Source organism: Macrobrachium rosenbergii, chromosome 41 (genome assembly GCF_040412425.1).
Source record: "Macrobrachium rosenbergii isolate ZJJX-2024 chromosome 41, ASM4041242v1, whole genome shotgun sequence".
Classification (NCBI taxonomy): domain Eukaryota; kingdom Metazoa; phylum Arthropoda; class Malacostraca; order Decapoda; family Palaemonidae; genus Macrobrachium; species Macrobrachium rosenbergii.
The window spans coordinates 1,051,897-1,075,361 of NC_089781.1; the positions used below are offsets into that span (position 1 = coordinate 1,051,897).

Here is a 23,465-nt window from a genome sequence, read left to right on the forward strand (position 1 = left end):
ATAATCCTTGATGCCCCCTAAACATTATGCTGATATATTTTTACACACTCTTAACCCTTGCAGGATGGGCTAAATATATATTAAGCACACTCCCTGACAAGGCAAACTTTAAGGTTGGCCAGTTTAAGAAAAAAACACAATAGGAAGAGGAAGATATGCAAATGCAAATGGTGTAAGAAAAAATTCTAAAAATTTTTCTGTACCTTCCACGGGAATTTGAAAGTGAATGTTTACAACCAACACACTTGTAAAAATATGCTAATTTTACCAAGTTATACATCTTTTTTCTCAGTTTTTTTTATCTTGTTTTGTAAAATTATAATTACAACTCACACAATATCATAACAGATAAGAACTAAAATCAGTAACAAATTCTGAGCGTATTTAGCCTATTGTAAAATATTTACGAGATTTACTGAGATGGGGAGATGCAGTACCTTTTTAGTGAGGTAAACATGTTTTTTCTAACATTTATGCTTTGAACTTTTCTTTGCAAAATTACAAACATTTCTTTGCACTTTTTTTTGCAAAATTGCAATTATAGCTGACATACTATCATAAAAGATAAGAACTAAACCAACAGCAATCCCTGGGTATATTTATGAGCAAATAAATAAAAAGATGTCCTGGGATAGAGAGGGGCAGTACATTCCCCCATCAAGTCTCAAGGCACACTAATCCCCCTCTGTCCTCTACTGAGCTGCTTGAGTTGCCAAAAGTCATTCATGGCCCATTGAAGTGATATGAACATCTTTCCTGCTAAATTTGTCCAAATTGTACAGTGCGTAATATACTCATATGAGTTAGCCTGCGTTCGCTCAAAACCTGTTATAGTTCCTCTTATGATCATGTCCATCCAGTAAGGGTTAAATTCTTTGTGTGACTGACATGGATGAGAAACTGAAAATTTGCTTTTAGGAACTTCCTGAGATTTATTTTTAGAATATTTTTCAAAAGTGATTTCAAATTCATATGTGTTGTTGTGCATAAATTACAAGCTAATAATGAAAAGAATTAACATAACTATTGATGAATACAGGATAGATTAATAAAAAATAAATGAAATCTTAAAAAAAGAAGTGTGCTGGATTCTACCCTTAGATAAGGGTAACATGCTTTAATATTTGGAAATGCCACTATCAACCTTGGTGTTCAGTTACCCAAGTTAGTGCAAGTAACTCCTGTCACACAGTATCAGCATCTTTATTCTAATTAGGTGCCATAAAATCACACTGTCCAGTACCAGAGCAATTGTGCTCCCTTTTCTGAGACTCGGACATTGATGCTATTAAGTTCAGTAGCTACAAATATTTTTACCACTATTAACTGTATCTCCAAAAATGACATTTTTATAATAATTTAAAGTTTTATATATACTTATCTAGTAATTACATAGCTATTAGTTTTCCATGATTAGCAGCCTAAATTCAAATTTTGCAAGTAGCACTTCAATTGCTCAGTGTAGGTGCACAGTACCGGCCCCTGACAGCAACACTATGAATGACTTAGCTAAACACTTCATTCTGTTTTATGCCTAATGTCCATCAGAGGGGAGGAGGGAGGGCTCCAATCATGTAATTGCTGGGTAAGTATATATAAAATATTATTTTATTGTAAAAATGTCATTTTTATATAAGTGACTTACCTAGTAACTACATAGCTGATTCCACATTGATAAGAGGTGGGATCATGGACATACTCTACTCCAAAACATTAAGTCATGTAATGAATTTGAAATAGAAAAGTTGCTAGCAATGAAAACAATGCTTGTTTTTTCCTATCAGTTATGAGAGCAACTGCAAGTGGATACTGCCTCTGGTTGGTGCTCATCTTGACTCGTAGTGGTGTGGCAGTATAGCCAAGGGTCGCCTCCTGCTTAGGGGGGAACTTTGCAGCTAGGGGAAGAGCTCTGATGGCTAGTAAAGCATGATAGGTGCCTGCCCTTGCCCTGGACGAAGCACCAAAATACAGTAAAAACAACCAGATAGCACTGACACCTACACTGAAATAAAACCACAACCCATCCACTGAGAGTGGTAGGTGCTCCAGGTAGGTTGTACCCCCCTGGCTTTCCAAACTCAGCACCTTACTGAAAAGGAGAAGAGACAGCAGGAGAACATCGCGTGCTTCCTTCCACTATGCCATGCCAGTCACTAAGTATGGTCTTGAGGTATTAGAAAATTTCAACAGTTTAAGCTTTCATAAAATAGTGAGAAGCAAAGATCGCTTACACTTCTGGTATGTTGATAGTAAAATGGATGTGAAGAGCATACAGTGTGTGAAAACTAAGGAGGTAGAGGCTGTTTTGATGTCCTTAGCTTCGCTTCAAAGTAGGCAAAATGCACCCCATAAAAGATGGAGGACAACACATCTAGACAGAGGAAGAGACGGGTTCTTGCCATAACTCCCTAGGTTATGGAAGGTCCTCTGATTTCTGGTTCAGCTCAGGGAACTTCTGAAAAAACTCCAACTGGACAGAGAGAGAGAGAGAGAGAGCTATCTATACTACTTCCGAGATGGGAAGCGCTACTGGGCACTTGTAGCAAGAGTTGGAGCCTAACAAACTGGGCGCCAGGCGAGCTTGGGGGTCGGGAGCTGGCGGACACTCTGAGCATGAGATGGTGCCAAAGGAGCTGAGCGCAAGGCGACCTAGGAGTTCGCAAGCTGGTGGACACTCGGAGCATTAGCTGGCGCCAGAGGAACTGGACACCAGGCGAGCTCGGAGTTTGGGAGCTGGTGGACACTCGGAGCATGGACTGGCTCCAGGCTGTGACTGGTGCCAGAGGAGCTGGGTGCCAGGCGAGTTAGATAATGAGATGTTGGTGCTCTTGGAAGTCAAGGGAGTCCGTAACAATCTAAAAGGAGAAAGAACGGATCCAGGTCTTGGATGGGACCTTGAACTTCGCTAAAATACCCAAGGGTAACAAACAATCCAAGTCAACTTCTTCCTTGCTTGGCTGGGTAAAGGACTTGAGGAGGGAGGGAGATTAGGAATCAGTCTAGGTCCCTGTGCTTAAACCTGAGTTAAGCATAGCTCTATACTCCTAAATGGAGGAGTACTAGAGAACCTAGACCTCCTCAAGAAAGATGTAAACTGCCATTGGGTCACAGATGTCTCAAAAGGGGAGATGAAGCGTCTGAGGTAAAAGTTACGGAAAATCGACCCCTTAGTCTGATAGATGAAGCTAAAAGATTGACGTCTGCATGCCACAGTCTTTGAGAAACGTCTCAAAACCTTTTTGACTGACAAGCCTCCGGACTGCCTGAGGCCTGTCCGGGCAAGAGCGGACCATCTTTGGCGGTACCTCTTGAGGAAGGTTGACGGAGGAAAAACAGTTGGGGAAGGAACCTGGAGGGTCCACCAACAACCGTCGCAGATTCGGGAGTCATTCTACATAGGACAGAACATGTTATGTGGGTCCTCATAATGTTACAATGAGCCTGAAACTTATTTAGGGCTTCCCTGAATCATAAAAGTGTGTAAGGCAAGGAGAACCAAGAAGGATCAGTCTGTATATGGTGACTGTTGCCCATACTAGAGAGTTTGGGATCGGAGAATCCAGGGGAGGAGGTGAAGGGTCCTTGCAGTGACACAGGCCCAAAGTTGTCTCGCCCCATAGAGTTCACAGATCCCGAGAGACCGGGGGATCGAAGGACCACTTGGAAGGACACTCTTCTGACGGCTCGATATGACTGCCAGACCTTAAGAGCCCTGAAAAATTCACGTGGCCAGAATACTTGACTGATTTGCCCACCGAAGTTCTTTTGATGTTGGAGGATCATGGTGCAAACTGCAGACAAAGTGCAGACTCGCTGTGGACTGACAGTACCTTGTACAGCCTGAAGCATATGTGGAGCTGTATGTGGAACAGAACTTATATCTGGCAAACTTGAAAAAGGGCAACAAAGTCCATAATCCACCAAAATCTAGGCACAACAGAAAACAGAGGCCTAGTCCAAAACCAGACTGTTACCAACTCTGTAGGTCAAACACAATCCTCTACAAAAGGAAAAATTTACCTGTGAGCGGGTGTTAGGCGCTCAGCAGTGGAAGCCGAGCACCAATGGTGCCAAGTGCTCTGGAAGAGTGGGGTGGGCGTTCGGGAATCGGCACCTGGTGCTAGCTGGTTGGTGCTAGGAGACTGGAAGTTGAATCCAGGCATGAAGTCAAACCAAAGGAGTGACAGAGGGAACCACAGCAAAAATGTAGGAAGGCTGAGAAATGAAGCTAGCCTCCCTACCTCTTAACAGGAAGCAGAGAACAGCAACAATAATTGCGTGGAGAAACAAAAACATGTTACAGTGCTTGTCAATGCCGGAAACCTTGGAACTGGAGGAAAAAGTAAGACTCATATGATGCATAATCTTAACTAACAATGGTGGACAACGAAGTCCCCAGAGGTACATCCCCTAAGTTTCTCAGCTAAAGAAACTTGCGTACTATCTGAAAACTCTCTTGGCAGACAGAAAGAAGCTTGAGAATTCCGAGAGTTGAGGCTGAAACCAAAACGGAGGACTCTGCGACGATGGTTGTGTTCTGAGGAAGGGGGTGAAGATCTGTAAGTGCCCGATTTTGGTCTCCAAGTGACAAGAAGCTTTGAGTAAGCACCCATCTCCTTCTGCCAAGCGCTCTCTTTGGCTTGCTTGGCACCTGCTTCACTGCTTCAGACTTTCGCACCTGACCACTTGGCGCCAACTATGGAGCGTTCAGCACGAACATCTGAGCGCTTGGCATGGGCTTTTTGGAAGAAGAAGACAGTTGTTTTCAAGAGTAAGGACACCTTTTTATAACCTGTCTCTTCGGACATCTCCATCAAGATGCCTTTCCAATGACTGGTTAACACTACATCTCCATCAAGACGCCTTTTCAGTGGCTATCTGCCGACACCTGGGTATAGACTACAGGTTTGACTGAGGTGGCAACCCTGGAAGGCCAGTATATCTTCTCCCCAGTGCAGGGGAGTGGGACAGTGACTTTAGGTCTAGGAGATCTGAGGGGCCAGATAGCCACCTCCTCCACTACACATCCAGTAAGATGCTTTTCCAGTGGATGTCTGTCGATACCTGGGACTGGCAACAGGCTCAACTGAGGGGGCAACTACCTGTATGTAAACCCCCAACCTCCCTTGGACCTTCAGTATGCCTTCACCCCAGTGTGGGGGAGCAGGACAGGGACCTTTGTCTAAGAGCATTGAGGGACGAGTAGCCACCTCCTTCACTGCACAGCACTTCATTGTTATAATGGTTAAATTCATGATAATCAAAATATAAGGCTGGCAAAGGCACGGGAAGGAAGCGAGGGAGCAAGTGGGTAATATAGGAGGGCTAGCGGCAGGAGAGAATTGGCACCAGGTGGACATGAGCTGGCATTGGGTGCTGAGTGCTCTGAGCTGGGCCCAGTAGGTGGGCAGGAAGCAGGTGGAGGCCAGTGGTGGGCGTTTCACTGATTTTTGGTATGTAATCGCGGTTACCGATTACTTTCATGAAAAATAATCGATTTGTAATCTATTACTAACTACTTTTTTGTATCTATATGGCAATTTCTGGTATCTAAACATAAAAACAGGTATAAAATGTATGAATTACATTAGCATTTTATATGGTCAGACATGTATGCATTTTAAGATAACAAATGTACGTGTATCTTCTGAAATAAATGATAAATTAATATCAAAAAGTAGTTTACCATAGCCATCTGCGCATGCATGTCTAAGGATACTCCTATCACATGAAGTTGTGGGTTTGCATGTTAGGAAAAATATGAATTATTGTTGAATTTGTCATATTAATATCAAAAAGTAGTTTTAGCATTAAAGTATCAAAGCAAATCAGACTCTAGTATTGTAGAACAATGTGTTTTTATTCTTTAATCAGTGATCAAATCCAGTAACCAATTACGCCCACCACTAGTGGAAGCAAGTGGCCAGCGCTGGAGGCTAGGAGCTAAAGATGTGGAATGTTCACGATTGCATGATACCAGGAAAAACATCTCTGTATGCCAGGGACATTCGAACCTTCTCTGTAACATTCCAAAGCACTGCTGAAGCAAGAACCTGTAGCCAATACTTGGCTGTCAAGAACATTTCCTCTTAAGGCTCACTGTGGCCAAACATTCGCACCATTCTCTCCTTACTACATTCCAGCCACTAAACTTTTCAGTTCTCTGCAAAGGAAAGTGTGATGAGTAGCTAAGGCCTGGTAAACAAAACAAATTACAAACGTTTTGGCCTAAAGGAATGGCGTAACATTCAAGAATTACTTTAAAATAATTTATAACATTCAAGAATTACTTTAAAGGCAATCACTTACCAGTGGCTGGGCACAGCCTATGCCCATTAAATAAGTCATGAATGCAAACTTTTTTGGCCTAATGGAATGGTGTAACATTCAAGAATTACTTTTAAGGCAATTATTTACCGGCAAGTTGCACATAGCCTAAGTCCGGTAAACAAAACATAAATGTAAATGTTTTGGCCTAAAGGAATGGTGTAACATTTGAGAATTACTTTAAGACCAACCTATTACTGGCTTGTTGATGAATCTAAATCAAGGTAATAATAAAAAAAGACAAGACTCAACCTGAAAGATGCCTGCTCAAAGGCTATGAAATACATGTTCTGGTGGTTGTGTAATACTACCGAAATCCGGTGATGTAACGGGAAAATAAAAATAAGCTGCTGTAAGTACTCGATGTTTAGTCTAGTATGGCAGAAAACATAATGAGGTGGTTCCTAGTATTACCATTAGGGGGCCGTACTGCGCACCTACACTGACCAATCAAAGCACTACCCGCGAAATTTGAATTTGGGCTGCCATATGTGGAAAACTAATAGCTATGTAATTACTGGGTAAGTCACTTATATAAAACTAATCTTTTTTCTATTCCTTTAGTAGTTTCTGCTTTTTCACAACAAACAATTCCAGTAACACCACTGATTTCTTTTGCCTACAACTACAGTATTTATAACCTCATATACTGTACATCATACAGTTTATCTATTCTATTTGTCTTTGTGGTTTTAATATTTTTAAGATTTTCTCTCATGGCAATATTCACTATAACTTAACCTTCATTAACATTTTGTATTAGCTAACTAAACACATTTTGAGAGGTCTAGATGGGTAAGGGTTGACAGGCATGAAGAAAAGTTTCCAGTATGTAATGTTCTACAGTAAATAACATACCTTTTATCAGAAAACCTGAATCTTTTATTGTCTTGCATTCTGTTTTCCAAATCCAATATACATAAAACATCACAGCTGCATAAAATTCGTTGAGTACGTGCCTCACATTACTACGACAGTTACATTCCCTGGAATGAAATAGATATTGTTTGAGACAATATACTGTTGTAAGCTGTTCATTCACATATTACCACACACAAATCACAATTTTTTAAAGTAATTTGTATTTTTCCTAACTATACAAACCTGAGGTCCTTTAAATTAGGAATTACTTCCAGCTTCGCTGAATGTAATTCCTTATGTAAAGGACCGATGGTTTGTATATTGTGTCGGAACAAAATGAATTTCTTAGCACTGTGAATACTGTTGGGAATGCTTAAGGTTCTCTGCAGTGTTCCTTTGGCCCAGCTGCATTCCTTTATGCCTCTCATCCATTCGCCTAAGCATTTCTTCACTTAGCTCTAACTTTTTCACTACTTTACCACTACTTTTATTCATGTTCAAGTCTCATATAAGATATATATCCTTTATATTATTAAACTACATTAACTATCTTACAACAACAACAACAATAATAACAGTAATAACTGTGGATAAATAAACCAATATTAAATACTGTTCCACAGTGAATCACTCATGAAACAATGAGATAATACCAAAGTAAAAGGGAAACCTGAGAGGAACTATAAACAAGAAACTTTTTTCAATCATTTACAGTATATAAGTTATATCCTTTATATAATTAAACAACAACAACAACAACAACAACAACAAATAATAATAATAATAATAACTGTGGATAAATAAACCAATATTAAATACTGTTCCATAGTGAATCACCCATGGAACAGTGACATAATACAAAAGTCAGATGGAAACGTGAGAGGAATTATAAACAAGAAGTTTTAAATAAAATCATTTACTATATTCAAAATTATGAAATAATTATATATCTAATCATGAGCTCCTACAATAGTTTGATTTTATCTTACAAACTTTCATAAAAAATGAAAATAAAAAATTCTAAGTTTAACACTATAAATTCTAGTTGAAGCATATGATACATTTATATTTGAAATAAAAACTTCATTCTTACTTATTCAGATATCCTTCTCTGAGAGTTTGCAATGAAATTCTGGTTACATTGATAGAGAGCACCATTAGAGGGAATTGTGAATGTTGATCGTGGCTAAGTCGATATATATCTCGAGCTAGAGGTAACAAGGCTTCATGCGTGAGCAGATGTAAGGCCTGAACCAGACCCAATAATCCAACACCACGCAAGTCGGTGGCTGGATCAACACCCTGAAAGATGGTAGTGTTAATATACACAGTTCTACATAAACCTATCATACAGTACTTCCAACCATGAACAAATTTCAACCAGGTTATATCTAATTTTTTGTCTTGATATACTGTATTAAAAGTACATCAAGAAATTACTGTATAACACTAAAGGTATTTTAAAAATGCATTTGTTACTACTATAAAAAATATGTCACACAAGAAAAACCAAACACATGAATGTAAATATAATAGAAAAATTCTAAAAGCAATGTTGTGATGACAATTTCTTTGCAGGGCAATAAAATTCCCAACAATACAATTCATACAAATAAGTTCATATTGGTTTCTAGATCAATCAATATCATTTAATACAATTACCAAACCACAGAATCTTTTGGAGACCCTCACATGGCATGAAAAGTGTAGGAAAATAACTGCTAAGCTGGAAGAGGCCATACAGAATGCAAGCAAATTAAAAAGTAGAAAATAATGAAGCCGGATTTGAAGGGACATTGTAGTAGCAAGCATAATGCAATTAGGTTACAAGTATACGTGCCTGACGAGAAGAAAATTTAAAAGTTATGACGCTGGAGATGAGATCATGAAAGAAAAACAGGTCTTCCACCAACAAAGACTGATATGCCAGTTTTCCTATCAATGGTTCTAGATCAACAAACTGAGTATTATGTTTAATATACAGATAGGCCATTTATGGTAAGAATGGAATTTAAAGTTTAGGCTAAAGGCCAAGCACTGGGACTTGTGAGGTCATTCACTGCTGAAAGAATACTGAGTAAAAAGAATTTAAATGTGTAACAGGAGGAAAACTTCACAGTTGCACTATGAAACAAGTGTTAGGAGAGGGTGGATAGCAAGATGGAAGAAAGAGAATATGAATGGAGGTACAGTAAAAGGAATGAAAGGGTTGCAGCTTGGGGCCATATGGACACTAAGAACCTTAAATAATGCCTACAGTGCATAGTGTAAGGTACACTGATACACTACCCCACAACGGGGTTAAGGTACAAATGCAAAAACTTCCCATAACCAATGACCATCTGGCTTATTTTTTTCTTTTACCAATACTGACAAACTGTTACAGAGAGGGCTGGAATTCTATTACAATACAATATTTAAATACCTACTTGCAAAGAACAAGGAGACAGATTTTGCTAATTAAGGCAGTATCTTCTATTTGGCAGCCTGAGATACGGCATGAAGCCCTCTAAAGAGCTCTTTCTCTAATACATCCTCTGTGACTGATATTTATTTTATGTAACTGCTGTCGTAATGCAATGATAATTAAAGTAGTGGTATGTGCAAATATAAAGTTTACATAAACTTATCTCATACATCCTTTGTGACTGTTGTGTACACACAGACATCTTTGGTGATTAGTTCGTGCATCCCTGCATTACATTCTATATTTGTGTTTACTACAGCATTTTATAATTGTAGTAAGATGTATATAAAAAATGTAATTTGCCAGTAATTACTTTTACATAAACGTTTATAAACTTGAACAGTGTTTACATTTTCATTCTATAAACTGTTTAGTTGGAGCCTAAAGGATTTACAGGCAGTCCATGGTTAACGGTGGGGATTCTGTTCCTGGCTGAATGCTGATAACTGAAAATCGCTGATAAATATGGTAATAAATGGCATTACGACATCGCAATCGCCAATAAACTGCTTACTAGCGCTGTTAGCTGCTTATCAGTGCCAATAAACTGCTTCTTGATGCTGATACACTGCTTAACAACACCGATAAACCGGTTGCCGACGCCAAAAATTGATTACCGTCACCAAAAATCTGGTTAACAATGTCATTAGCCAAGTGTTGTAAAACCGAAACAGTGTTAACTGACGCCACTGATAAGCCAGGACTGCCTGTATTGCAAAATCTCTAATAAGCCTACCCTAGCTACGCGAAAAACCACTTCAGTTACGCACTGCTGGCCACCAAGGAAGCTGTACAAGAGTGTACTGAATACCTATACAGTATATTGTACAAAAGAACATTTTACCACACAACAACCACACCACATATCTAAGAAAAGCTGTCAAATAAACATGGCTAAATGGCAAAAAATTAAATTCATATTACCTGAAATCCTATCACATCCCAGTGATTCCCAAAACGAGGACAGTCAACCTTTGTGGATGTGAGAACTTTATAAACAGTCTGTAAAATCTGGAGATGAATTGGCTCACTGTTATCAAACTGGCCTGAAAATGAAAAAAAAAAAATTTTTTTACTGCAAATGATTAGGAAGTCTATCCTGCTACTAAATAGTACCACATAAAGTAGCAAAACAAACTGATTAATAAACAGTGTACTGTAAGAAACAATGCAAACAATACTTAGTATCTGACAAAAAAAAAAATAAAGAAATGATACAGTACTTACACTGGGCTATTGCAAACAATAAGTTCCTCTCATCAATTAACTCTGCTTTTAATTTCTTAGGTCCAAAAATAGAACGCAATAAACCATTAACTCCTCTCCTTTCTAAAGTTGGCTTAATAGATCCCTGAAAATAGATACCATGCATTTAATAGTTTACAAAAAGAAACCAGAAGAGATCAAAAATTTTTCAAACTAGTTTTAATTCACTGACACTAATTCTTGAAAAATTTACTGGTTTGTTCAAGGCAAATTACACCAACTCTGGAATAAATGAACTGCAACTTTAGCCATGACCTTTGTGAACACCTGAGGAACTGGAGAAGACTTAGACAGTTAAGAATTGGAACACCATATCCATCTTCACAAAACTCAAGTGTTTCCTGAAAGCTAGGTACTTAAGCACTAGAAGAATGCTTCAATGCCTAAGAAGGCCACATGATACAGTTCTTCTTCACTACTTTCCAAATTAACCCTCCTATTTATCCAATCTGGAAGACCATGTCCTACTGAATTTCTGACCTTTGACAACTGTCTCCATCTTGAAAAATTCTTGCTGGATACAGTTTGAAAGGGGAACAGGTTGACCAATGATCTTTTTCTTCCTGTTGCCTTTGATATCCGAAATATTGAACTCTAAAATCCCAGTGACTTATTCTTGAGCACTTCTTTAATGGCTTTCTCTTTCACACTGAAAACTCACTTGTGCTATGAACTGCCACCCAGCTCATCACACTTGAAATTCTATACGATCTAACACCAGTAGGGTATATTCTGTACCCATCCAAAATGGGACTGGACTGCCAACAGAACCACTCCCACAGCTTCCTGAACTTTTCACTACTCTAGCAGTCCTTGGGCTGGGGCATTAAACAGTGGGCCTAGTGACACACTGGCCATGCGTCATAGGCATTGGGACCTGTCCCCGACTGGCTGTCGGCCTAAGAGACAGGAGATCAGCATCTGCCCTACGAGCCTACTGAAGCCTAGGAGGACTTAACTTTTTTAACTAGAGAGGACCCCTAACTTACATGGCTATGGCTATGATGGAAGATCCTGTATTCATAGCCTTCCTTAGTTCCATATGACTGGAGGTCCAGTATGGGATTTGTGCAAGCATGCCAGCTTTTGATATGAGGAGACTGTCAGTGTTTGGATCTCTGATTGGGTGTTACAGCTCCTACCTTTGGTGTGTTAGTATCTACTAAATATGGCAAAGAAAGACTTTCATGAGTATTGAAACTTTTCTGAGGAAGACTTTATGGACTTTATCATAATGCTCACTGACCAAACACCTATAATTTGAGATGCAGCCCTTTTCACAGGAGCAGCTCCTCTAGTGCTGCCAGCTAAATTAAAAATGCTGTAACTGGGGTGTCTTTTCTTTGCCTGAAAATTTTGATGGAATGAACGGCTGTAAATGAACAAGGAGCAGTATTACTTTGGTGGCTATTTACTACATATACTTCCTTCTCTCCTATGGTTATTCCTTTCATCACATATTTGAGTTATGAACCAAACAAAAACAAGAATCACTCGAGCTAAAATGACTTGATTTATCTGGTTGGTACATCAACTACCACCAAATGCTTACTCTCAACTACTTGAAAGCAATGACACCATTAAACAAACAATTACAGTAAATGTCAACATGCCTACTCAAAATATTTATTAAGGAAATGAGAGTGAAACAAGTTTGTATTTACTTTAGTAAACTGTCCAAATAAATGAAACATGTTATTTTCATGATAACATTACATTTCATATATACTTACCAAGTAATTAAATAGCTATAGGTTTTCAACCACAGCAGCCTAAAAATTCAAAACTTGCAGCAGCACTTCAATTGTTTTGTGTAGGATACAAACCCCACCCACTTTAGGGGAAGAAGAGGCACAACATAGCAAAGAGCTCAATTCGTTTGTGCCCTGATGTCCATGCGAGGGGAGGAAGGAGGGAGGGCTCCAATTAATAATTACTTGGTAAGTATATATGAAACTTAATTTTATTATGAAAATAACATTTTCATATAAGTAACTTACCAGGTAATTATACAGCTGAATCCACATTGACAGGAGGTGGGATAAATGTACATATTCTACTCCAAAACATTAAGAAAATAACTTTGAAATAGAAAGGTTGCTAGTATTGATACAATGCTTGTTGTTTCCTTACCTGGTAAGAGCTACTGTAGGTGGATACTGCCTCTGGCTGGTGCTCATCTCAACTCGTAGTGGCATGGCGGTATAGCCATGGGTTGCCCCTACTTTAGTGGGAACTTTGCAGCGAAGGAAGGTTTCCGATGGCTAGCAAAACTTAAAAAAGTGCTCTTGCCCTGGCCGCAAAGTCAGAATAAAAACCAGACAATGCTGTCACCTACACTGCAATAAAAAACCACACCCAAACCACTAAAAAAACTGGTGGGTACTCCAGGTACAATGTAACTCCAGGCTTCCCTTGGACTCGACACTCTGAATCAAGGCGAGGAGACAGAAGAGGGAAAAAGAGTTCCTTATGCTTCCTGTCCCAACACCATGCCAGCCACAGATAAAGGTCTTAGGGTATTACAATTTTCAAACAGAGTTTCCACTTCCTTCAGGTAATGAGTTGCGAAGACCAATTTGCACTTCCAATAGGTAGATTGTAAGATGGACGAGAGGGACATACTATGCCTAAAAGCAAGAGAGGTAGCGAAAGCTCGGACCTCATGAGCTTTCACCTTAAAAGAAGGCAGGATTTCCTCTTGGATCCAAGATTGTGCCTCAGAAATCAAGTCTCTCAAAAAATATGACAGAGCATTCTTCGACACTGTATGAGAAGGGTTCCTAACTGAGCACCAGAGATGACTTGAAGGCCCTCTAATCTTTTCAGTCCTTTGTAGGTAATATCTAAGAACTCTTATCAGACAAAGAAGCCTTTCTTCTTCCTCGGGTCCAAGGCTGTCCATCAAGCTTTTAATGGTGAAGGAATGGGGCCAGGGCTTGGAAGGGTCCTTGTTCTTGGCAAGCAACCCAAGAGAGAACGAGCAGATTGCATCTCCTTGCGCAAAACCAACTCTCTTGTCAACAACCTGAAGCTTGCTGATATGCTTGGCCTTGCCCAAAGCAAAGAGGAAGAGAGTCTTCCTAGTAAGATCACTTAGAGATGGAGCGGAGAGGTTTGAAGGTGGGACCTGCAAGCCACTTTACACCTACGTTGAGATTCCAAGAGACGTCTTCAGACTTCCTTTGCTTAGTTGTATCAAAGGATTTGATGAGGTCATTGAGGTCCTGGTTAGAGGAAAGGTCTAGCCCTCTGTTTTGAAGACAGAACTCAACATTGCTCTATATCCCTTGATGGTAGAGGATGATAACTTCTTGGAGGACCTCAGGTAGAGCAGGAAATTGGCGATTTGACATACAGACGTCTCAGAAGACGAGATGTTATGTTGACTGTACCATTTCCGGAAGACTGTCCACTTGGATTGATACACACTGCTAGAAGACTGATGTCTACTTTTAGCAACAGCCTCCACAGCTGCTTTTGAAAATCCCTTTGCTCTGACAAGACTGAACAGTCTGAATCCTGTCAGGGCCTAACCGACAATACTTTGGTGGAGCCTGAAGAAGTGGGGCTGTCTGAGAAGAGACTGTTTTTGTGGAAGAAGCCTAGGGAAATCCAATGAAAGTTGAGGCAGGTCTGGGAACCAGGAAAGTCATCAAGACATCTTGATGGGAAGAGAACTTGTTGTTGAGGCAGGTCCTGAAGGGAACCATGCCAGAGGGTCTGGGGCTGGAGAACAGAAGAGAGGAAGATGGTGATTCCTTGATGTTGCAAACAGGTCTATGGATGGTCTGCCCCATAACTTCCACAGATTGTTGCAGACCAGGGGGTATAAGGTCCATTCTGTGGGAAGGACCTGCTTGCGGTAACTCAGCTCGTCCACTAAGACGTTCAGTCTCCCCTGAATGAATCGAATGATGAAGGTGACTTGGTTCTGCTCTGCCCAGAGGAGGAGAGCTTTTGCAGCTTCGCAGAGGGAGAAAGAGTGAGTGCCTCCCTGCTTGCGGATATAAGACAGGGCAGTGGTGTTGTCTGCATGAACAATCACTGTTTTGCCAAAGATCAGGGTCAAGAAGGGCTGGAGACCCAGGTGAATAGCCCTCAGTTCCTTGATGTTTATATGAAGGTTACTTTGTTCTGTGGACCACGTCCTGGAAACTTCTTGATCCCCTAGAAGGGCTCCCCAACCTAGGTCCCATGCGTCTGAATAAAAGTCTAGGTCGGGCCTCAACGGAAGAAGAGATTTTCCCAGAAGAAGTCTTCCTTTGCAAAGCCACCATTGCAAGTCTGATTTGATCTCTGACATGATGGGAAGGATGAAGGAGTCCAGTTGGGTCTTCTTGTTCCAGTTGGCCTTGAGAAAGAACTGTAGCACTCTTGTGCAACCTGCCCAACTTTATGAACTGCTCGATGGAGGCCAGAGTCCCCAAGAGATTCATCCACTGATTGGCCAAACAGTATGGGAGAGAGAGAAACCTGCGGACCGTGCGAAGGCAGGAGTCGACTCTTTTGGGGGATGGAAAAACCTGAAAAGTCTGAGAGTTCAGGATCATTCCCAAATAAAGAATCTCTTGTTTCGGAATCAATTGAGACTTTTGCCTGTTGATCAGAATGCCCAACTCTTGAGTCAAAAGAGTTTTCTTTAAGTTCTCCGTGCACTTCTCCTTTGATGGGGAATGGAGAAGACAGTCGTCCAAATAAAGGGAGATGGATCCCACGAAGATGGAACCATCTGCTGAGAGGAATGAGAACCAGTGTAAATAACTTAGGGGCTGTAGAGAGGCTGAAGCACAAAGCCTGAAACTGAAGAACTCTATCCTGAAAAACAAACCAAAGGTACTTCCTGGGGTCCGGATGGATGGGGACATGGAAGTAAGTTGCCCTGCATGTCTAGGGTGACCATCCCATCGCCCTGGCAAATGGATGACATGGGAGACTGGTTCGTCTCTATATTGAACTTCATCTTCAGAACAAAGCGATTCAGGGCGCTGACATCAAGAACAGCCTCCAGACCCCCGATGACTTGGGGACTATGAAGAGAAGGAGATGTCGACTTACTGCGAAAGGGCCAAAAATTTCTCAGAGCCTTCCAAGTAAGCAGTCAGGACGATGGGGACTTGACTTATGGAGGTCTCTCCCTGAAAGGAATCGAGTAGCCCTCCTTCAGGAATTGAACAATCCATTGCTTCACACCTCTGAAACTCCTCTTCTCCCAAAAGTGGAGAAGTCTGGCCCCTACTGAAGCACGAAAGACTGAAACTTCATTTCTTGGTAAAGGGCTGGAAGGTCAATTTCTTGATGGACTTCAATGAGAAGCGTAGGTTAGTCTGGAGTCTTGTCTGGGAGCTCTACTTGCCTCCACAAAAGGGTTGTAGCTGGAGGGATGAAACAGACTTAGTGCCGAAGGAGGAGGATTCCTTCGGTGGCTTGGTGGACTGGGCTAGCAGATCCTGTGTCAACTTCTTTTGGAGGTCTGATGAAATCTCTTGAACAGTGGCTTGAGGGAAGAGATGCAGCTGGTCTAAAGGAGAGAAAATGAGAGCAGACTTCTGGGTCTGGGTGACTCCTTTCGTTCACCACAACTCCCTTTTCTTCAAGACCCCCATAGAAAAGAGAGAGGCGAGCCCTAGGGAACCATCCCTGGTGGCCTTGTCGGCACACAACAAAACAGCTAGCCAGTCTGAAGCTAGGTCCTCCACTAGGTCAGAGCAGTCCTCGATTTTCTTAGCAAGGGCCCCAATGGTCCAATCAAGGAAACTAAACACCTTGGATATATTATATACAAGGTGGTCTAGTTCAGGGGACGAAAACATGATCTTCGCCGATGCAAAGGCTGAGCAGCGTGACGAACCAACAAGTCTGGAGAAGTCCCCTTGGGAGGAGGCAGTGACTCTCAAAGAGGGAGCTTCTCCAGTACAGTAGGAGAGGTATCTCCTACGTATCAGTCTAGAGGGAGGCCAGGCAAAGGTGGGTTTGCCCTGTTCCCTCTTTGAAGAGAGCCAATCATCCATCTCCTTGAGAGCCTTCCTTGAGGAGGAGGAAAGCACTAACTGGGAAGCCAAGCGCTGTCGTCTGACTAGTTCCTCATAAGGAAGGTTGAGGCTGGAGAAACTGGGGCACCAGGTGCGAAGACGTCAGGAAAGCTGGCCAGAAGACATCTAAGCAGGGAAGCATAAGCCGAAGGAGGAATGGGTGTCTGATCAAAAACCTCTTCATCTGAAGAAACCGGTGACAAAGACACATCCTGAGCGGCTTTGGGAGCAGTGGGGGACTTTCTGTAAAAAAACCAAAACAGCTGCCAGCTGACGCTTAATCTGCTCCAACGAAGGGTCCTCCTGAATTGAAGAATGAGCTTGAGGGGGCACAGGTGGCACTGAGCATGCAAGAGCTGGTGCCAGGTGTACAGGAGCTAGAGACTGGCACTTGAAAGCGGGTGCCGAGCGCTCTGGTGGCGACGGGTGCTCGGAGGCAGAGAGGTGCTTAGATGAAGATGACTGCTGTCTGAGTGAGTCTTTCGGGCGCTTGAGGACCAAAAAAGGGCACTCCACATACAGTGAAAATGACTCGGGGCTGTCCCAACCCGACACATGGGGTTGGGCCAAAGTAGAGGCAGAAGGAGGCTCAGCGAAGCTGCAGGAGGGCTGAGGGCTATGACTGGCCTCTCTATACCTCCTGACTGGAAGAAGGGAAGTGGTCTGTGCCATCAGAGCACCTCTTGAGAGGGCGAGACGAAGCAAGGAAGTGCCACCGGCGCCTCTTGTTGGGGCTGGAACTTTCTGAATCCGATGAGAGGTAATGCACACTCACTTTGACGCCTTTCCAACGGTCGTGTCAACGCCTGGGATTGGGCAACAGGGTCGACTGAGGGGGCGACTACCCGTGGGCAAACCCCAATGGTCTCCCTTTGACCTCCGGTATTCCTCTCCCAGGTTCAGGGGAGCGGGACAAGGACCTTCGTCTAGGAGCACCAGTGGGATGAGTAGCCACCTCTTCCACAAGCACAGCACTGTCACTACGCACATTAGAAGACGCTTTTTCTCTGAAAGCACTTTTAGGGACGCCCCTAATTCAGCCACTGCACTGACTACTAAATTGGGTTTCTGGTAGAATCTTGATTCGAGGCTGGCAATGGGACCGGGATTGGAAGCATGAGAACCAGGCACAGGAGTATGTGGTAAAGTAGTAGGAGAGCTAGGGATAAGAGAAATAGCAAGAACTGGTGCTGAAGGGACAGTACTATCCTCAGCTGGCCTAGTCAAAGGAGCAGATTCTAGATTAGCCCTATTTTTAGCTCTAGAAGCCTCCTTCCTCTTTTTCTCCCTCTCAAACTTGACTAAGTGAGATTTTAACACTTTCCATTACTTATCATCCAAGTCCTGACATTCACTGCAAGTATTCTCCCTATTACATTCTTGCCCTCTAACTTTAACACACTTGGTTAATCTAGTCTTGCACCCTTCACTGCAAAAATGAATGCTAGAAGAACTTGAATTTGACACTATGAGAAAAAGCTAGAATAATATTAACTAAATACTGTAGCTAACAAAGCAACTAATCATTGAAGGCCACAACAAAATTTGAATACTTCACCAATTCCTTGAAAATACTTCCAAAAAATGATGAAGAAAGGCTGCAGAGAACACCTGATGTTAGTCAAGAGCCAGCAGAAAATGAACTGAGCTCTTTGCTATGTTGTTCCTCTTCTTCCCCAAAAGTGGGCAGAGTTTGTCACCTACACAAAACAAATGAAGTGCTACCGCAAATTTTGAATTTTTAGGTTGCTGTGGTTGAAAACCTATAGCTATATAATTACTTGGTAAGTTACTTATATGAAAATAAAAATAATAAAGACCATACCCTTAACACTGAACAACACATTAATACTAACCATGACATGACTCATGTCCTGCCGTGTGAAGAAATCCCATACTTCATCAAAATCTGTGTGAGGTGTTACTCTGATATTTGGAGGTAGGGGAGGAGGTGAAGTCGGTGGTGACTTTGCTGGTGAAGATGAGGTACCATCAATATACTTTTTGGGGCTGGTTGGCAAGTCTTCCTTATGGGGGGATTTGAGAATAGGTTCTACAGTTTGGACATTATCCCACTCTTCCTGAGCAGCAGTATAATCCTCAACATGGCTGTAAATAAAGTTAGTTGATAATGAAAAATGAATCCAAGAACAATATCTATGACTAAACAAGAAAGAAAAATGCGAGTAGAGTATAACAATACACAAACACAAATGAGACAGCCCTAGTTTCACATGGTAATGTCAATACATACAGTTAATAAAAATTTTCAAGATAAAATATACTGAACAATTTGCACATAAAATTTTGTTAAGATCTGGTTTTAACTTGATGCATTAAAAAGAGTTAATACAAATATTCAAGATAAAATATACTGAACAACTTGCTCATACAATTTTGTTAAGGTCTGGTTTTAACTTTATACATTAAAGTAAGAACATTAAAGATTGAAACCAAGAATGTTAGCCATGGCTAAGAACTCTAAACTATGAATAGCACATAATCTGCACCAAAAATTAATTATTTATCATGAAAAACCATAGGAGAAAGGTAGACTTAGCATTACAACATTATGTTTTGATTGGTCTCACAGTTCTGAGAAGGAAACTAAAATGATAAAAAAAGATATGAACTGGTATAAGATTTGAATCTGTTTATGCTCAAGAGCAAGGAGTAACTCAGACACACAAAAGTACTACAGCACTACTATCTTCCCTGTCCCCCAGGATTTTTAATCTCTCCTCTTGAAAATTTCAAATAGCTACAGGACTGTATAACTACTCAATCAAGAAACAATGCAAACAACCCCTTACTGGGACATACAAAGTTCCTTACCTTAATCTGTCTACTCGATTCAGCCCATGACTTTGATTTTTTCTGTTCTTCTCTGCAACATCATCAAATTCTGATGGAGGATCTTTTTGCTGCAAAGACTCCAACATCTGAAAAATTTAAAGTTTGTTTCTCAACTGAGAAATAAAAACAACACAAAAACAACAGTACTGATATGAAAAACAATATACATACAAATAAGAAAACGTAGTATGTATAATGGATCAAAGACATATAAAAGGTTCAGTCAACTTACTTTGTATGTTTGTTGATTATTTCTTAGAAATTCATATTGTGCAAACAGCCCAGATTAATGATCAAACTATAACTATTAAGCAAAGGGGCCATGTCAATAGATCCTCAGAATCTGAAAAAAAATAATAAAAGTACTGTAACTGCAGGTACCTTGTATACCATCTTGGTAAAGTACAAGTAATTTTAGCAAAAGGTCATCTTAATTCACAGAAAAGAAAATTTTTGAGCTTTGCTTTCTCATTAATGCTTTATGTATTCAACTTTAAAGAAAGACCATAATACAGTACAATCTTAAGCATAAGAAGTAAAACTGCAGACCATAATTGTTAAAATATCAAAACTAAATAGGTTATTAGCTTCACACTACATGAGCATAATAGCAATATCTGAAGCAGTAGTATAAAACTTCCAAAAAAGAACTTTTCTACATTTACATGACTTGGTCAAAATGCAAGATACAAATATCAGTAAAATTGCTGTTTAAAGGTAGCAAAAAAGATACATACACTAATGCTTGATTCTACCAGGAGCTATATATTAGGGAAAGAGAATCAAGCAGAATGTACTTAGCTACTGGAATACTGAATGACACAATAAATATGTAATCAGAAATTTAGTTTGTGACCCAATTTATAAGAAGCTACAAAATTTAGCAAAAAGAACATTTCTGAGAAATGCTCAATGGCAGTCTGGATATGTGACTCTGTGGTCTCCTTAAAATATTTATTAGCAATAGGTGTACATCATATTAACAGTGTGACATATACCCAGGAATTAATGCCTAATTGGAAAACTTGAGTTTAGCCTTGTATGGAAATTCAAAGAAACTACTTTCCTATGACTATGCAACCACAGAAATAAATATTCTTTGCATCATTTCCTATAAACAATAATGAGTTCTGTAATGATTAAGTCCAGTAATCGGGAAGGCATGAGTAATGGCACTGTCTCATTAACATATCAGAAATTTATCTACAGGCAGTCCCTGGTTATCAGCAGCCTCGGTTACCGGCGATCCAGTTTCATGGCGCTTGTCTAGTGACGACGATAGCCAGATTTTCGTCGCTGATAACTGGTTATCGGCATTGATCGCCTCTTATCGGCGGCGCTGATCACCGGTTATCGGCGCCGCTAACCAGGGATCAGTGCTATTATTGCCGATTTTCGTTAGCGGCGATTTCCGGTTGTCATCACGCCGTCGGGAACCAAACCCCGCCGTTAACTGGGGACTGCCTGTAATTTTGTTTTCTCAAGATTCAATCACTGTATATAATTAGGGTGGGGAGTTTTGAGGATAATGACACCATAAATTAGGACATGAAGTCCTAGGATGACTTAGGTCAGTGTACAGCTTTTAACCCAAGAGATGCTAGGGGGATGCCACTTAAGGACGATGATAATATTATGCATTTGCAACTTCAGTAATGGAACCAATATTTTCTTGTTCATTTTTAACATATCACCTAATGTTATACATGGTTGTAATTGTTTTGTGTCACAGATTAATAATAAAAAATAAAATATAAGATACTTTAAAAACTTATATGTAACATGAATATTTTTTTGAAAGAAATTTTTTCAAAAACCACTTTTTAATTTTGGAATGCTTTGTGCAGTATTTTCTCAGACAATTTCAAATTTTTTCATGACAATATTACTCCTTAGCTATTCAAGAAACACCTATAAAAGTACAAAAAACATACAGCAGTTATTAATTGGTTGAATGGGTGTGTATGTGTGTCTGTGTGTGTTAACTGTCATATGCACACTAACTTTAAAACCAATATTACTATTGTCACTGTTATTGTAATTATCTATCTCGATATCACTATTTGATTAAAATGAATAAGCATCATCATCAAAAGCAATTATCTCCAAAATTCACAAAATAAATACAGATTTATAAAAATCTTCAACCGTTGCTCAACTTCAGGATACAAAAGCCTCCCTGGTCCTGGTCCCCGGGCTCACGGAAGGTTTACAATTTTGCTATTTTTATACCTATGATTAAGAGAAATCTGGCATCTTTTATGTTAGAGAGTGAGCTGAATGGGTGGTGAGGCTGTTGACGTCACTCAAACAGAGCTAAGAGAGGGACTAAATTTACCGTGATATTTGAAAATAAAGTGTCGATAACATCGTCGTCATCCTAGTGCAACATATAAAGTGTCGATTCTAGCGACGCGCAGCACCTTGTGGGTTAATAAAAAGTATTTGACAAATGCCAACTGGCTGTCATACAAGAATTAGCTAATAAATGTCATGGAAGCCATTCCAGCAAGGATGGAAAAGTTTGGATGACTGGGCGAGCAAGGTTGATAAGTACATGTAATGTGTTTTACATACCTAACCACACATGGATAAGTGCAGTAGCCATTATACATCTTCATTAGAGAGTGCCAAGACAAAAGAAGAAAAATACACAAGCACAAAACAGAAATATTATAGCATAAATAATATATAAGATGGTTTATGAAACAGGATTGTGTATGCCTGTAAATTATACCACATAATAATAGGCACTGGCTGATTAATGCAATATAACTCCAAAAGCTGACTGCATGACAAACAAGTTGTTATTATCCCTTATGATCAGTAAATTGCAAGTACAGTACTATATCACAAAACACTGTAATTAACATTCCATCACCAGCTGAGGTAATGACATATTCATCCAGAGTGTAACTTACTTATTTCCCCATTATAGACAGGTGAAAAAACTAAAATGTCAGGATTACAACCTATTTGGTAAACAGTAGGAATAACTGGTAAAATATAAAAAAAAAAAAAAAATAGATTTTTGGAAATTGGATAGTATGTGTTCAGTAAAAAATTCCTTTCTCATACTTTACCATGTTCTATTTAGGCTTGAAGGCACTGATAAACAGGTAGAATTTCTTGTAACCTTTCACCAAAGTTTGTGCAAAGTAGCTATTACTGGTTGCAAAACTGAAATTGTGTATGTTCGTCATCAGCCATTGATCACACTGCTCAGAACCACCTTTTATACAATAATAACTGAGGAGAAAGGATATTCAACATCATCTCCCAGCTAGCAACAATTCAAATGAAATCACCACAGGAGCCTATGACTTGAAAAACTTTGTTTTATGAGGCTGCATATATGGCAGTTAAGTAAATATGTTATTACTCTTGTATACAGTGATTCGGTAGCTACAGAAAAGTTTTCCATAAAATTGGCAAATGACTCTCACACTTTGTCTAAAATGATAACCATACTTATGTGTAAGACTAACATTATTACAGTATGGGTGCTCGTCAGCTAAATGCTGGACATTTAAGTAGTACCAGTAGTACCCTTGAAGAACAACAGATGCCTCTTTACAGTAAAAACAATTTAGGGGGAAACTAAGGTACAGTACTTTACTTTCATGTCAACATAAAAAATTCAGTACCATCAACTG

General features: G+C 40.1%; 1 protein-coding gene across 4 annotated transcripts in view; it reads right to left on the reverse strand.

The window, feature by feature from the left end:
- The window catches only part of LOC136826559 (ELMO domain-containing protein 3-like), a 57,339-nt gene that overhangs the window by 31,901 nt on the left and 1,973 nt on the right, over positions 1–23,465 (reverse strand). For 3 of the 4 annotated variants that reach the window (XM_067083742.1, XM_067083741.1, XM_067083743.1), the window contains exons 2-8: positions 20,042–20,152; positions 19,789–19,895; positions 18,810–19,062; positions 10,883–11,006; positions 10,580–10,701; positions 8,282–8,490; positions 7,186–7,313 (exon numbers count right to left, since the gene is read on the reverse strand). In XM_067083742.1, the coding sequence (XP_066939843.1) occupies positions 7,186–7,313; positions 8,282–8,490; positions 10,580–10,701; positions 10,883–11,006; positions 18,810–19,062; positions 19,789–19,895 (943 nt within the window). In that variant the 5' untranslated portion in view covers positions 20,042–20,152. Of the gene's footprint in view, positions 1–6,027; positions 6,164–7,185; positions 7,314–8,281; positions 8,491–10,579; positions 10,702–10,882; positions 11,007–18,809; positions 19,063–19,788; positions 19,896–20,041; positions 20,153–23,465 lie in introns of those variants that run through there. The other variant, XM_067083744.1, reaches the window with a different exon arrangement.